A 16,348-nucleotide genomic window follows, 5' to 3' on the forward strand; every position below is an offset into this window, starting at 1 on the left:
GGAGATACAAATTTGCCGTTTTTACACGAAAAATCTAGTGAGGTACATATTGTTTTGTCATTAAAAATGTCAATTTCGCCAAAATGGTTGATTCGCCCCTTTTACAAAACACCGACGATATGCTGACTCCTTTTTATCAAGATTTGATTTGATTTTTCAAAACAATTTTCAATTATAGTAGTGTAAATCACAGAAAGACCCAGGCTTGAGAGAATCATAGAGATGTATTGTGACCACACTTTCGGTATGAGAAGCTAGCACTTTACAACTACAAGGGCCAAGCATTAATAATGGACGCCAGAGGCTTTTCTAGATATTCTGTGTGTTGGAGGTTTTTTGCAGTGAGTCGTATTGCTGTTTGGTTGCCATCCTTCAAAGGAGGACGGCACCATGAGATGTTTTTTAATATCTGATATTCAGGCTGAGAAACCATAGTTACCCATCTATATAACTATCTAATTAGTGAAAATAAAGACTTTTGTAATCAATGGCAAATCGACTGATTTTTATGACTAGGAAAATATACCTGTATCAAATTATAAAAACAATACATTTCATATCATATTTTTTCTTGTAATTTATTTGGGTACAATACCTAAATATACATACATGTAACACATAGGAATTAACTTCATATTATATTGATGATGTTTTATTTTATTAATTATCTCTAAACATATAATGTCATTTGTATGGATTGACCAAAACATGTAAAACACCGAATCTAGCATTCTAAGAATAGTTTTTTTTGTTTTTATATAATATCAATATTGAATTTAAACAAATTGGGCTAATTTGCATTCATAATCCTCATTTTCAATCAATTATACAGGTCAAATAATACTTCTGTATATATTTTGATTAAATATTGCAAGGTTGTATGTAACATTTGGATGCCAACTGTCAATTCATGATGGAAAAACATTACAAACTGGTCTTATATGAGTAACAAACATTATATTACTGAAGTAATAGCACCTGTACACATACATGGATTTACTTGCAACAATAGTGTGTATTTTATACTATCGCGGTAATAACTGTTTACACGTAAAAGTGCTGACTGTCTCAGCTATCTCATACTTTAAAAGTAAGCGAAACGCGATGTTGTCATTTTATTCTGAACTATTTTGATTCATGCAATCTTACAATTTGCACGATAATACGTGTTTACATGAGCATTTTTTTGTTATGGCTGCGACATGTACTGTCAGCAGTAAATCCATACACGTGTAAATAGGGTATAACACTTAAACGGCGCCAACTGTCAATTCATGATGGAAAGACATTACAAGCTGGTCTTATATAAGTAACAAACAACCTATGCTTACTTTTATGATTACAAAGCTGTACTTATGTAACATTTGAATGTTTTTTGCCTATGAAGTACAATTGGAGTGAATATGACGTCCAGGACTTTATTAAAATGTCAGTTAATTGAGTGATGTTTGCAAAATAGCCCAGAGATCGTTGCCCAGCAAATCATATTTGAAAAGTAGTTTTAATGAGTGGTTTATCAATGATATGTCATAATATTTAATATACATTACGATGTGATACAACTACTCAATAATAAAACTGTTATTAAGAAATGTCATTCGCAACATTATTCTCTGCGAGTTAATAATTCAAGCTTTATTGATAAATAGTATAACAAAGAATGTTTTCATAATGAATAATTTTGATTGTCGGTATGAAAACACAATCATTAAAATGCATCCTGTCAACATTAATTATGTATTATAATTAAAATAAATCAATCAGAAATATACAGATAGATAGATAATCATTAATTACGCTACTTGTATGATGGGCAAGAAAAAAAAGTTTAAACACGTCTCATTTATATGTTGTTACTTTCAAAATGACGACAAACAAGGCAGCCTCCTTTGTAACGTAAAAACGCGTGTAAATTAATCTAGCGTAAGTGTACAAATACATTTTTTTAGTGTGATAGCGTCATATATACAAATACAAAAATATAATATTTAATTATGTTTGGACCTGATTGGACATTTCGTATTATACAAAAATTTCAAAGGACAGCATTTTGGCAGTGACTGTTTACTTTTGGTTTTAAAAAAGATATATTTTTTCCGAGGATGAAAAAAGAAGATTATGTCGAAATAGTTGATGTCAGTTCAATTAACCTTTTCTATGCCTCACGATATTACTATGGCAATATCTGACAGGCCGCAGATTTTTAATGACACACGTTGAATGTAGAGCGAAGCTCTTACTACAATCTGCCGTAATACTGCTAATGATAATTTGTGGCTTAGGCCCTCCTCCCACGGCGCAACTGAAATCTGGTGGAACTGGTTGGTTATGGTACTCATAAACTGACCAATGTGATGATTCGCACACGGCGCTACTGAAACCACTTGAAATAATAATCACATAACCTCAAACTGTCAAACTGGACCACCAGCTGTTTTGTACAAAAACCAACAACACGCACGCTGCCGCGTTTACTTGAATAAAATTAGGTTATTTCAATTTTGCTTGTCTTGTACTTTTGACGTCTTGTGTTGTAAATGGTTTTTATAGCATGCCACTTGTTTGCAGTGCTACCAATTTTGGTAAGAAAATATGATTTTTCACCGAATCTAATGATGTTGGTACCACTGTTTTACGGTGACTGGAAACTTGAGAGACCGCGCGACTAGCATGTCGCATCTCTTCGCGACCGTTTTGAAGCCGAGAGATTCCAGTCTCGCCGTCAGCGAGCCGCCATTGAAATACATTAGCTAGATACTGGCTGGAATTTTAGTTTCAGTTCCGACGGACATAAGTTGCGCCGTGGGAGGATGGCCTTAGTATTTCATAATTATTCAAACACAAGTCAGTGTGTTTAATTTTTTAGATTATGCAAATCAATCGACAGTGACTAGTAACTAGAGTTATTAGACTCATTTAGTGCTAACACCGCGACTGGCGCGTTTGGAGTATTTGGCCATTAGATATAATGTTATTTAAATGTGGTAATTAAAAGATCAGCAGTGATTGTGACTCGCTAAAGACATAGAACTGGTTAATATTCCAAATAATTGAGATAAAATTATCATGTAGAAACCATTGCATAGATATATTATTGGAGGTGTAAACCGGCTTTTAACGCCACTTCACATGACCATGTTATTTTCATTCACATTGTGTACAACAATATTAAAATTTAATTTGTGAAAACACTTCAAACAAATCCAACCAGGTCCGCAATGTATATATAATTTTCTCTTGTAAACTTCAATGAGAAGGCAGTAAATTCAACAGTATACAATATAGTCATTTCAAATTTAAAAAATTGAAAATCATGAATAAATTTGAAAATTTTTATAGTTTATATTTTTTATGTGTCAATTTTGTCAACACAGTAAGCACCTACAACTAACTCCGATTGATTCGATATCAATAAAAAAATATGCTTTTGACAATTTAATGAAATCAAACAATAGTTAGGACATTTGGCCAATTAATATCTGTGACCTGCACATTTATTCTATACACAAGGCTACTATCGGTGGTTATCGAGGGTATTTATCATATTTATGTATTGAGGTATTATAATTGTTACAATAAGTTAGTCGTCTAAACTGTCAAAACTGTCTATCTCACTCCAAAAGTTAACATAGCGCTTTTTGCCAGTTCAGAGGGTTAACTTATTGTAACAATTAACCGCCTCAATACATAAATATGATAAACTACCCTCGATAACCGCCGATAGCAGCCTTATGTATAGAATAGATGCGCTGAAAAATTAAAAGTAATCGTTACTGATTTCTTATAATCTGTTTACAAATTCGCTATATTTACGTAATATAAAAAAAATAATGTACTTATAAAGAATTGACCACCAAAAAAGCATACAACAAACACTAAATAAGAGTCTAAAAGATTCTAACGAAATAATTATTGCTTGTGTTCAACTAAACGTTCATCCATAAAAGTTGCAACATTCAATTATAATTTTGCCTTGCTTTATAAATAATTATTGGACATTTTGGCCGATAATTGGGAAACCCCCAATTGATGTAAATTCCAAATTCAAACACCAATTATTTACTTGCGTTAATAAAGCTTTTTATGGGTTGCCCAATTTTTTGACACTGTTGCCTATTTTTATTAGAGACAAGGAGAAGTGCCAGGCGTAATCTTTAACGTTTATATACTTCTTAATAATAATACTTTCAATATGTTCCTATCGTAACCAAAATTCAAATAAGAAAAACCTTTCAATAAAACGGGGGGAAAATAATCTGCGAGGTAAATTAAGGAAAATATTTTTTTCCAGCGGTTTACACTGCCGCGTCTCCATTCCCAGTTGTGGTCGTTCGTTTTGTTTTTGGAAAATATATAAAACTTGCATATAGCAAAGAGGAAATGCAAAATATCTTAAAAATAAAACATTCAATTTTCACCTTATATCTATACATAAATCAGTGAAATTGGCGAAGTCAATTATTGACGCTGGCTGACATTATTTGGTTTACAATGAACATTGATGAATAATATTATGAGTTAACTGGTAATTAAAAACAATTTTACAGACATCTAAAATGTTGGATGTATCAAATTCTCAATAGAAAATGATAGGTAAATTGAATACCCTCATGTGCTGAGAGTAACTATTCATATATAATATGTTTTATAACTGTGCAGGATAAGTTAGGTTAGTTTACCAACAGTTTTGGAAAGTATACATATCCGAACTAAAAAGATAATTAGGATATTAATTCAACGACAATAATTGGCTACACTGATTTCACTAGCCAAAATAACCACACGCCACAACCAATCAATCACTCAACATTCGCTCAATTCTTTTCATTTTCCATTCCATCACGCATCTATTCGGCAATGATCATCTCCTCAGCCTCGCTGACATCACTGGTCGCATCCCCGTTCTTCTCCAAATCACTCGAGCCGTTCAAATCCTTCGCAGAGTCCACACTACTGTGCCGCTGCCCTTTCAAAGTCTTCATCTCTTCGTGTTCATGTTTGTCCGGTGCTCCGTTCACTTCTGATCCGTTCACCTCTCCGTTTTTGAGTTCCTCCGCTCCGTTGACGGAAGCGACACTGCCATTTTGTGATGGCGCGCTACCATTTGTGGCGATGGCTATTTTGCCGAAGTTTGAGATCATTGTTTTGTCATCGTTCTTAGCCGGAGAAGGTCCTCGGCTGGTGATGTCGTGGGGGAATAGTTGAGTGGGGAATGGCAGGGTGAAGGAGGTCCACTCGTCGGTGCCCTCTGCGAGGTATTCCATCGTCGAAAGGAACAGTTTACCTGTGAAAAGAAGACGGTAAAATATTATTATATATCCACTATTTCATGACCGTATTCAGTTAAAACCAAATACTGGTTATTCGACGCTTGCATTTCGATGGTGCTGCTTCATGGTATATACTGAGTTTTGAGAATAGATGGTTGTGGCGGATACTGGGTGTGCGGTGTATACACCAATTAATAGGAGTGACAAGGAGATAAGAGAGCAGACCATGCCGCTTTTCATCACATTGAGAGTGTGGAAACAATAATAGGGCTGGCATGGATGGCCACATGCCACCGATGCCTCATGAGAATATCAACCTGGCCCGCCTGTTCTTCAGGCCAACCAGATTCCAGTGTCCTGGAAGACCTCTAAATACCATCCACAAAGTATATACGGTGGAGCTATAGGATGCTGTCATGACCTGGGAAGACGCAAGAAAATCACACATATGAAAGGTAAGCGGAAAGAAAAATCATTGTTATATTAATTCGGTTTTGAGATGAAGTGAATGAATTTAGTAACTTCCTTGTTATATTATTTATTAACACATACAGCGCTGACGACACGGCTGCCATGTCGGCATTAGATGGCCATTAGCATATTATTTAAATGTGGTAATTAAATATTAATTAACTGGTCCGCAGTGAATGAGTTAAACTTAAGGGGGAGAGGCACGAAAAAAGAGAACCTAGCGGAAAAATACGAAGCTTGCAATTTGAGATTTTTTTTTGATAATTTACAATTTCAACTGTATTAATTAATTATTATGTATTTGAAAACATTAAAAAGATTTTTTAATTTGTTTTTAATTCATCTTTAACATCTTTCTTTCCGCTTACCCTTCAATATGTCAATTGACAAATGGGGAGTGCGATTGGCATTCTTCATTTTGCCCCTAAGCATGTATGGATATGTCCAAACTGAGTTTGGTGGCAAAACTATCATAACCCATTAAGAATTGGAACATGTAATGGTCTGGAGTCAATCTAACTATGTTCGTGCGCCATTTAATATTAGGAAAGAATAAAATTACTCTAATTTACTAATTTTCACTGAGTGAATGGAAATGATTTCACAAAAAGATAAGTTTTGGTAATATTGTGCTATTGTTTCTCACAGGAGCTATCTTACGAAATGAAAATAACCATAGAAGTCTTCTAAAAAGTTACCTGAGAATCCTCCAACTGCGTACAAGCGATCCCCGAGTGAGGCCAAAGCCAACCCGGCCCTGGCTTCCCTCAAAGGAGGGCCTGCCTCCCACGATCCGGCTGCATCCAGGAGTTCAACTGACTTCAGAGAGTGTTGGCCATCGGACCCACCCACGCAAGCCAAATATGTACCAAACGCAGCGACTCCGCATCCACGACGGGGTACCGATAGAGAGGGACCTACAGAAATGGGTATTTGTTTTAGTTATCTTAATTTTTCTATGTAGATATATATAACAGATAGGAATTAAGAATTTTTTTTATCTGTTATGCATATCTGTAACAGTTATCAGGAATCAAAATCATTGATGAACAAATAAACGTCCTCCAAATTTGATGTCTACTAGATAAATATTTTGATTAAAACGATTCAGTTGCTAACCAAAGTGCCAGGCTCCAGGAGTTGTTAATTCTGTCGAATTTATGTCGCCGAAGAGTTCAGTGGAGGTGAGACAACGCCATGCGTCGCAGCCACCTACTGCCCAGAGAGCACCTCCCCACACGCACACACCTGACTGCGAACGACCTGGTGAAAAACGAAGAATATTGAGTCACACATTACATTAAACAATTTTAAGGACACTTGGCAGTTGCCTGCAAGGAAGCAAACCCCGGTCAGTTGTTTACTTGTTGGGATAATGATGAAACGACACTAATACAATCAAAATTATGTAAGAATGTTAAAAATAATATGATATTATTATCATCAATGAATACACAAAGAAACGAAAATAAGTCATTAATTAGGCTTAAAAAAAGCAAATTAGCGGTGATGCTGTTTTGTTCTATATGTCGTGTATGAGATAAGGGAAGAGCAGTATTCTACGTTAAACGTTTTTTATCACAAAAAGAAAACAGAAACCGAAGCAAACGAATCTATCATCAGCGCATTGAATGCCTCTTGGTTAAACTATTCACTGTTTTATTGTATGGAATAATAAGTGATGCCAAGCACCTCTGAAGTAAAAATTAAAGATGTTGAATGTCAAACAGCTTGGCTGGAAACTCTAACAACGCTGCTTTTCAATCATGCGATATACAGGGAGTTAAGATTTCTTGGAATAATCTTTCAAAGGTTGTCTGTGTAGCACGGCTACACCTCAGAGTAATAATATAAAGAGAGTGGGTATCGTTTGGCGAAATAAATCTATGTTTCTTGAACCTCAATTTCAATATTATTATTAACTAACTATGGAAAGTTATACTACCATGTTGCTTCTCAGTACGGCTACCAAATTTCAACACAACAATAATTACCACCATTGGCGGCTCTTTGCTAGATAATTTGGTGGGTCAGTTTTAAATAATTTTATATTATTTTAATTTGCCTTTTCGTTGTACACTTAAAAGACGTATAGCAAATTGGCTTTTTATACATTATAAAAGAAGTGCTATAAATTGTTAGATAGTTAGATTAAAAAGATAGGTACCTACTTACCCTTCAAAAAATGTCTATTTTCACATCAAACAATCAAAAATATTTAATAAAAACTCCGTAGCTTTTTAGCTTCATTTTTCATTTGTCACTATCAGAAAAAGTGTTGTGTACTGTTATGAAATGGCGGGATCATTTATATATAAACACTTTATATATTTCCACTGCTTTAGAAGGTAACTTTTATGATTGATATAGCAGATTACATTTTAAAGGGTAACATTTATACAATGGTTTAACTGTTTAACACAATGAATGCAGTCGATGCGTTTTAGTCAAAGGTTGTATTTAAACTAAACTAAAAAGCTATTTTTGGTTGAGTACTATAATATTACAAAATAAACAATGACATTGCATATGAAACTTTCAGACAACAATAGGAAGTTTGAAATAATAAAAATATAAAAAGGTTAACCAGATAAAAATAATATGGTTGAAACAATGCTTGGTAGGTAATACAATACATGCTCGATAAAATTGCAAGGCAATAATAATTAATAACAGAACAACATTTTATACCTGTTTTCTTTAACACACTGAAAAATGTATTGTTATCTCTTTCTTGGACAATGACGAAAATCTTGCCTATGCTGCGTCAAAACAAATTAAAAAAAAGACTGGCGAAATGTGTGCTTTCTCCGTTTCACATATGGAAAATGAGAAAGAAAGAGAAATATTTAGAAATATTTTATCCCGGCGTATTCCCAAATGACCCAAGGTATAGCGACCGAGCGGATTCCTTTTGTTTGAATTTTATACACACAGTTCGTTCGTCCGTGTGCGTCTCGCCTTGACGTGTTAGCCGATAATTATTATAATAAATTGTACCTACATCTTAGATTATAACCTACATAGATTATTTTTGGAGGGTCATTGACCAATTGACCTAAAGGATCAGCCGCCATTGATTACCACTAACTTTATATTTAACACTAGAACAATAAATTTCAAAAAACGCATGCTCGAAGTTTTTAAATGAATGTATCCATTCAAATCAATATTTACCGGCGACATGACAAAAAATATTTAATTCAGCCGTAGAAATTCTATCTTACTCAAACGCATATTGCGGAGATACAAATAAGCGTGCCAAATGTTTACTCACTCGCACTTATGGTTCGTTTTTGTTCAGGCCTTGGGCTACATGCATTTCGATAACAGTGAACATTTTGTATAAAAAAAATAAATCCCCCTACTGAAATATTATTCTTTTTTACTTTAAAACAAAGTAGGTATCTGGCGATGAAAAGCAGATAAGGTTTTTGGACGGTTTAATAGCAGTCAATTCGAATCCCACATCTTAACAAATTTACATGTTGTTTATCAACTGTATGTATTTGGACCTACAGCATGGACATTTCTTATAAAAGAAAACCTCTTCGGGAGACGGCCAAGGTCCACATCGGATTGCAGAGCCAATGAAAAAAAATGACAGAAACCAACCTGCATTGAGTGGTGCCATCTCAGTCCACTGGTCTTCCTGAGTGTTGTAGACGTGGCAGTCGCGAACCCCCGCCTGCCCCGCCCAACCTCCCACGCAGAATAGTCTCCCCTCTGGCCCACTGCAGACTCCTGCATAGCTGCGGGCCAGCGGTAGTTTGGCTCGTTTCGACCACGCTTTCTTGCGTTGGACAATCATTGGCGTTGCTGTGCCTGCATAATAAACAAGATAGCGTTCATAATAATCACGTGAAATATTGAAGGAAATCTACTTAAATAATTACCCAATGTTTTCATAATAATATCGTCATTGTTCTGGCAGAAGACACTAATTCGAAAAAATGACATATTGAGTTAGTTATACCAAAATGTTCTTTATTTCAAACTTTACCGTCTGGAAGCCTTCTTAATAAATAAACATCTTTATTTTAAAGTCATCCTTTTTACGATTCCTTAATAAACTCACATTATAGACCATTTCAAACATTTTAACAACTTCAAAGTCAAATTATTCAAAACTAGTATTCTCCAGTTAGTGTGTTCTGCCAGAATAGAGACGATAAATATTCTATTTAGATACATAGTGAATAAAGTTTTAATGTATTTTCACTCAGTGACCTTCCAATAAAAAGAATAGTTCATACAAAAATCACAATATGGAAACAAAAGTGAGTGTGTGATGAGCACATGAAAGTTTTTGTTTTGCTATTCATTTTCTCCGCATACTCACAGTTATTAGTCCGTTACATTGGCTCTGTAACATATGTATATATATAATAATGTAAAAGATAAAATAGATGATGTGTTTAATTAAAATGTCAACAGGCGATTTCTGTTCTGTTATTGTTTCAATTTCTATGAGAGTCTTATCGATATCTCATGGTTGGTCGGCCAACTCAATTTTAGATATTTTAGAGATAAAAGAATATTTTTTATTGATTTATGGTTTGGTCGGCAGGGTTAATGAGTTTAAAAAAAAATAATCAACACCACCTGTAAAGGTGTTTATATTTGGAAGAGTTTAATTGAATTTTAAAAACTAGCCAACACCATCTGCAAATTGCATTCTTACGGGACGAATTAACGAAAATACAACGTAGCCCATTCATTGAACACAGCAAGCAAAAGAGGCGCACGCTGTTTTACTTTATCCGCTTCTGGACGCGTTGTCGATAGACGGGCATGGTAGGCATTATTTAATAACAGTGAACTCATTGTTTAGTTGCTGCGTGTCCGATATTTTGCTGGTAGAATGATGTCATGGTGAATATTAATTACAAGCCCCGAGAAATAATATAATATTTTTATTGCTTTGTTATGAGAGACGCTGATAATAATAATTATTTTGAGCTTTTCGTGCCCCTTATTACATAGGTGAAGGGTAATGCGCGGGTGGGAGGGGGCCTACTTCGTGGTGAGCGCCCCGAACGCGGCTTCTAGTGGGCTTCGTCACTTAGTCCAATGAAAACAAATAAGTATGACTGACAAAAGTTTAGTTTGTTCTATTTATGTCGAATCTTAATAACCTACCTCGACCCCTGTACTGTATTGTCACATATGTGACAGACTTAATGATGCATTTGGTAAAGCGCTTGACTGTCAACAGAAAGGTTGGTGGTTTGAGGAATCTGACCTACCGTGAATGTTATTTAATGTTCGAATTGGTTATAATGTTTTTTTTTTGTTAGATCTACCGGCAAAATTCCTGTACCGTTGTATAAAAAAGTTACACTAAAAATAAGTAACTAGGTCTGTGGCAGTGTTGTGCTTACAAATATCCAAATAAAATAAATCAAGACGGTTACTCACCATTTGTGCCATTAGTTGTACCATTGGTGTTGCCATTGTGTTCGTCGGTTGAGAGTGGAGGCGTGTCAATGCTGCCGGACTGACTCTCGAGGGAGGCTGACATGGAGCGCCCTCCGTCCGCCTCCCTCTGGTACATCTCCACGCTATCCAGCTCTAGGTGGCCGTCGCTGCCTCCAACTGCGTATATCCGGTCGCCGATCTGGAAGCCAAAGCATTATTGTAAAACCAGCCACGATGAAATTAATATTACGACAGTATATCTTCAAGAAATCTTTAGTGTTGTGCCAATTGAAAAACTTTTTGAATAAATAATAATTGCAGGTCATCATCGTTCAATGATATAGACTTATCTATACCCTGCACTAATATATCTTTTAAATTATTTTATCACTTCATATCAAGCCATTAAATCATACACCATGATGTTTAGTTTACATGAGTCGAGCCCATAAAAAACTTCTAATATGCACTCATTAAAATGCTGTGCCAACCATCAACAAATGGCAGTTTATTTTTACTGTGTTCGATTTTCTATACATTTACACAGCTATAGAGATGATTAAATTAAAACAATGAAAGATTTGAAGGCCATATCGAAACATGGAACACATTTAAAATCGAAAAAAAATAATATTAATTTTCACAAAGTTAATTTTAAATTCAATAGCTGGTAACACCATTACAGACTAAATAATAATATCATCGCTATAGTTACAAAAAGTCTTATGTTCAAAACATTTTAAAACAAAAAAACATTTCATATTTACTGTGTGAAAAAAATGGTAACACAAATTTACTTTTTATTATATTAAAAGTGGTCCAATTCAATAACTCCCAAATGTATGCCAGTTATTACTTCAAAATACCTTCTGTTAAAAGGTGTATTTATTGACTATTTACTGAGCATTAAAGCATTATTTAGTAATTGTTTCAATTTCACAATTTCCATTGTTTTCTGTTGTGATAGAAAGCAACCAGATTTACAATATATGTTGAGCTTTTTGTAATTACAGTGACGATACTAACAAACGGAGTAGTAACACTAATTTACAGTATACATGTATGTATCTAAAATTGTTACATGTAAATTGTACGTAAAACATTTCACAGTGGCACAGTTCGCCGTCTTTCTTATCGGAAAGAGATGACCATATACTATAAAGCAGAGGTCGGCACCATGCCCAGAATTCATACCTATTTATGAAATGAGAGGTGAAATAGAGTATTTTAAATAAAATTGTCCTATATGGTATGTCACAATTATACACGTCGGTCCTTTTCTAACGCATGTTACAGTATTGCATAAGTCAATGAAGGAATAAGACAGAGATACGTATCGATGAAGAAATTTTCAAAGTCGAGTGTGAACACATGACGCATAACAGATAAGACGGGGTAACAAAAAAAGTATTCAAACCACAAAATTTATTCGTGTCTATCAATATAATATATTAAACTGCAAAATTCTTCAAGTAAAAAAATTAATTTGTCTGAACAAAAATTTATGTCAACAGCACTGGATCCGAGAGTATAGGTGTGGAAAACGTAACTTTTTCTGTCAAAAAAGCGAAATCATCTTATTTAAAACATATTCGCAAGTATTTGATATTGAATATACGTATTTGTTGTACCATAAAACTTATGTAGTTGCACTAAAAGCCGGCTGACAAGAACATGTTCAACTCGAAATTTGACGTAAATGAAAAATATTTGTCAAAATAATTGCTTATACTTAAGATTTAATATATAATTTTATTAAAATTGTAATTCTGACTTCCAACATTTGGCACAGAGGTGCGGAAGAAGTTTCCCAAGCTGGTCCAACTGGTAAGAAATAACTTCACATCGATTCGATATCTATTCATCATACAATCAACTCAAAATAAATTTTGAAGTGAATTAAAGATGTATAGCGAACAGTATATTATACTTGATACTCCTATATTAAAATTTGATACAACCTGTTCTATAATAATCGCTGTGCTTGATCGTACTTTGGTATATAGAGATTGTACACAATCTATTTTTGAATCAAAATCTTTGTCCACCTTGTCTTTTAAGGTGGTGCAATAAATCAACTACAAAAACTGTCAGACGTACACACGGCAATAGACCATATTTTGCTACCATCTTTAAGTAAAGGTTCACAGATCCCTGTAAAGTGAACAACCTTCTACAATACTGACACACTTTGCATTTACCTCAGGAACATCATTGTATGTTTTCTTCAACAAATAATGCACAAGAATTAAGAATGTAGTAATCTTTATTGAAAGCACAACATTGCGGGTGGGTTCATTTCCCACCCAGTATAAGTATTTTGTAAAAATCGTATGTTTCTAATTCTAACTCAAATTACGAAATTTTCAATCTAGAAAAGAACATAGGTAAGTAACAATGCCGTTAATACTTTTCGTTTTTATACTGCGTACTCTTGACTAAAAAAGCTGCAGCAGTAGCTCATTGAACATTAAATTTGATGAAACAACTTTACGAGCTCAAATAGTTACGCTAATCTAGAAATTGTCCACAGAATTTTCAGTAAACAAAATCATTCCGCTTGCAAGTGTTTAGTGGAGAGGGAAAACTGAAGTTGACAGTATTAGATGATTAGTGAGGTATCGAAACACAAACTTCTTTTAGATTCAATTATAATTGTCATTATTCACATTTATAGCATCACGTTAATATGATTGTAATTACTTATTCCGTGTGATTCCTTTATAATGTTTTATTTCTGAGGAACATTATAGTATTTAATTATAATAGATAGGTATACTAAAATAATTATAACAAGTATACGAAATACCGTAATTAAACATCATAAAATAGTTACCAAACAAAATAAATATGTATTTATTAGTTAGCACATTTTTTTTGTATATCGTCGCAACGCATATTCATTTTTTATGAGTAAGACATAAAATTTAAGTTAGGCTAAGAACAATAGAAGTATTGTGTATTGAAATAGGCCAAATAGGGTAACCCCCCAGTGCAAAAATATATTGTTTGTGAGCAGTTCTGTTAAAAGTTAATTTCAGTTTATTTATACCGCATGTTACATAATCGGTAAGCACTAATCCAGTGTTTCCCAACGTGGGGTGTACGCCCCACCGGGGGGCAATGTGCAAATCATTAAATATTTGGTACATTTTTTTTTGTTAAAAATGCATTTTCGAAAATATTTTTTTTATATTGCAACCATGACTTCTCGCAAAAATTACTGTTGCCATTCCCATCATAATATTTAGTTGAATGCGGCGCTTTAGCGCTGTAAATCATATGTTACCGAAAAAAATCGTTTTTTCACAAACTGTGGAGATTTAAGATTAAAATTGACCAAATTAGTCCTCACATAAAAACTCTTTGCAGCTCACATCAAGCATAAGGATCGCACTATTTTTTTTCCGAGTTGTACATCTAATATAATATTTATTATACATAGGTAGGTACTTACTTACGAAAGTAAAATTGTAAATAGTATTTATTACCTATGTGCATTTTTTTATTTTAAGCAATTCATTTTTTTCAGAATTTATTAGTTAACTATGAAATTTTGATAGGGGGAGCATGGAGATTTTTCGTATTTCTGCATTGAACGCGAAAACAATATAATATGTTTAAAATGTACATTAACAGTTATTTTAGGCTTTTAGGGAGTGCGTCCTAATAAATCATTACACAAAAAGGCACCCAGAATACAATCAAATTTACGCATAGGCACAACAAACATTCCAGTACAATTTGAAACTTTAGGTTAGGTTAAATTGTATTGGTCTTAGTTAAGTGCATCTTTAAGAATTAATGACAGTGAATGAAATAGGTGTGGGGTTAAAGTGGTTAGACTCTTGTTAGATTGTTCGAAAAATCGGGATCGCAATTATGTAAGATATTATTGTGTCATGTTGTTTAATTTCGTGTGGTCACCAGAGTAATTATTATGTCCTGTATAGATTGCTCTGTTTGAAGACGGAGCGTTAAAAATACTCTCTTCTATATTTTAGAAGTCGAAATCTTGGGCATGATGCCGACCCTTGCTATAAAGTCTCCAATTTCATGAGATTCAATGTGATCATTAATTCAATTTACATAGCTGATTTTGACAAAATTCATGAATTCAAGAATTAAAACCTAACCTAACCTAACAAATAATCCAGTATATCAGCTATTTTCAAAATTTGTTTGCTGCTGGCTTCCAGACTATAACCGTGTTATGTGAGTACTATACGACCCAAAAAGGGTCAGTCTTTAATATACGGCCATATATTTCTGATACAACATTTCACGGTGAAGTGTGATACGGCGAACTGCATACGTACAAGTTTCCGGATACTATCTAAAATATTGTTTTCCAAAAATCAGTTTGCTCTCATTTATAATAATGATAAAATTACAAGAATTAGTACTTATTATAATCTTTCATATTATCAGGTAGGTATTAAGAAAGTTAAAAAAAGACACAATTTCGTTTACGTACGATGCATCATAATTTACCTTTTAATAACTGTTACAATATGTGATATTGACCTGTGCAATGTTGAATCTTCCTCTCTGTTGCCTCATGTCGGGCAGTCGGGTCCATCTGTTCCGCTCCGGGTCGTAACTCTCCACGGAATTCAGGCAGTCGTACCTGTCATATCCACCTGGAAACAACAATATTCTATCAAATCAACAATCATTTTGAACATGCTTTTGTGTATGTTATCAACACAACCTTATAAGGTGAAAAGATAGAAATATATACATGGTGTTTGGTTAATTTTGACTTGTCTGTCCTGGCTGATAACTGTCACCGGTAATTAGTGGTTTCATCTCACAAAGGGTACAACCGTAATGTGAATTATGTAGGTGGGTGGGTTAAACCAGATTTTAGGTAAACACTGTTTATTAACTTTTAAAATAGGCTAATCTTAGCACACTCTTTGTATACCTACTTCCTAGAATTTATTCTTGTATTTTTCCTTAGGTACCTATCATTTAAATACCATAAAAAAAAATTCTTTGGCTATTCATATTATGTTACATGACATGCTGAGATTAAATTGTATGTAAAATGTTAAACTGAATACAAAAAATATACACAAACTAAATTTCGAATAACAATAATTTGCATCTATTCAATGTTATGAATTATGGTATGGCGATATAATTTATTAGTCATGATCTATAAAAGGGTTTTAACGCAC

At 33.9% G+C, this 16,348-nt stretch overlaps 1 protein-coding gene across 6 annotated transcripts in view; it reads right to left on the bottom strand.

Annotated features, from left to right (window-relative positions):
- Positions 1 to 1,947: 1,947 nt before the first annotated feature.
- Positions 1,948 to 16,348, bottom strand: part of LOC147078130 (kelch-like protein 36) — a 130,665-nt gene continuing 116,264 nt past the window's right edge. For all 6 annotated transcript variants that reach the window (XM_085961236.1, XM_085961235.1, XM_085961240.1 and 3 more), the window contains 7 exons: positions 15,690 to 15,805; positions 11,163 to 11,361; positions 9,357 to 9,566; positions 6,861 to 7,004; positions 6,440 to 6,658; positions 2,816 to 5,284; positions 1,948 to 2,277 (listed from right to left, as the gene is read on the bottom strand). In XM_085961236.1, the coding sequence (XP_085817362.1) occupies positions 4,848 to 5,284; positions 6,440 to 6,658; positions 6,861 to 7,004; positions 9,357 to 9,566; positions 11,163 to 11,361; positions 15,690 to 15,805 (1,325 nt within the window). In that variant the 3' untranslated portion in view covers positions 1,948 to 2,277; positions 2,816 to 4,847. The remainder of the gene's footprint in view (positions 2,278 to 2,815; positions 5,285 to 6,439; positions 6,659 to 6,860; positions 7,005 to 9,356; positions 9,567 to 11,162; positions 11,362 to 15,689; positions 15,806 to 16,348) is intronic.

The sequence above is a fragment of the Rhyacophila brunnea genome, unplaced genomic scaffold (genome assembly GCF_057557595.1).
Source record: "Rhyacophila brunnea isolate RB1 unplaced genomic scaffold, BYU_Rbru_1.0 scaffold_12, whole genome shotgun sequence".
NCBI lineage: Eukaryota > Metazoa > Arthropoda > Insecta > Trichoptera > Rhyacophilidae > Rhyacophila > Rhyacophila brunnea.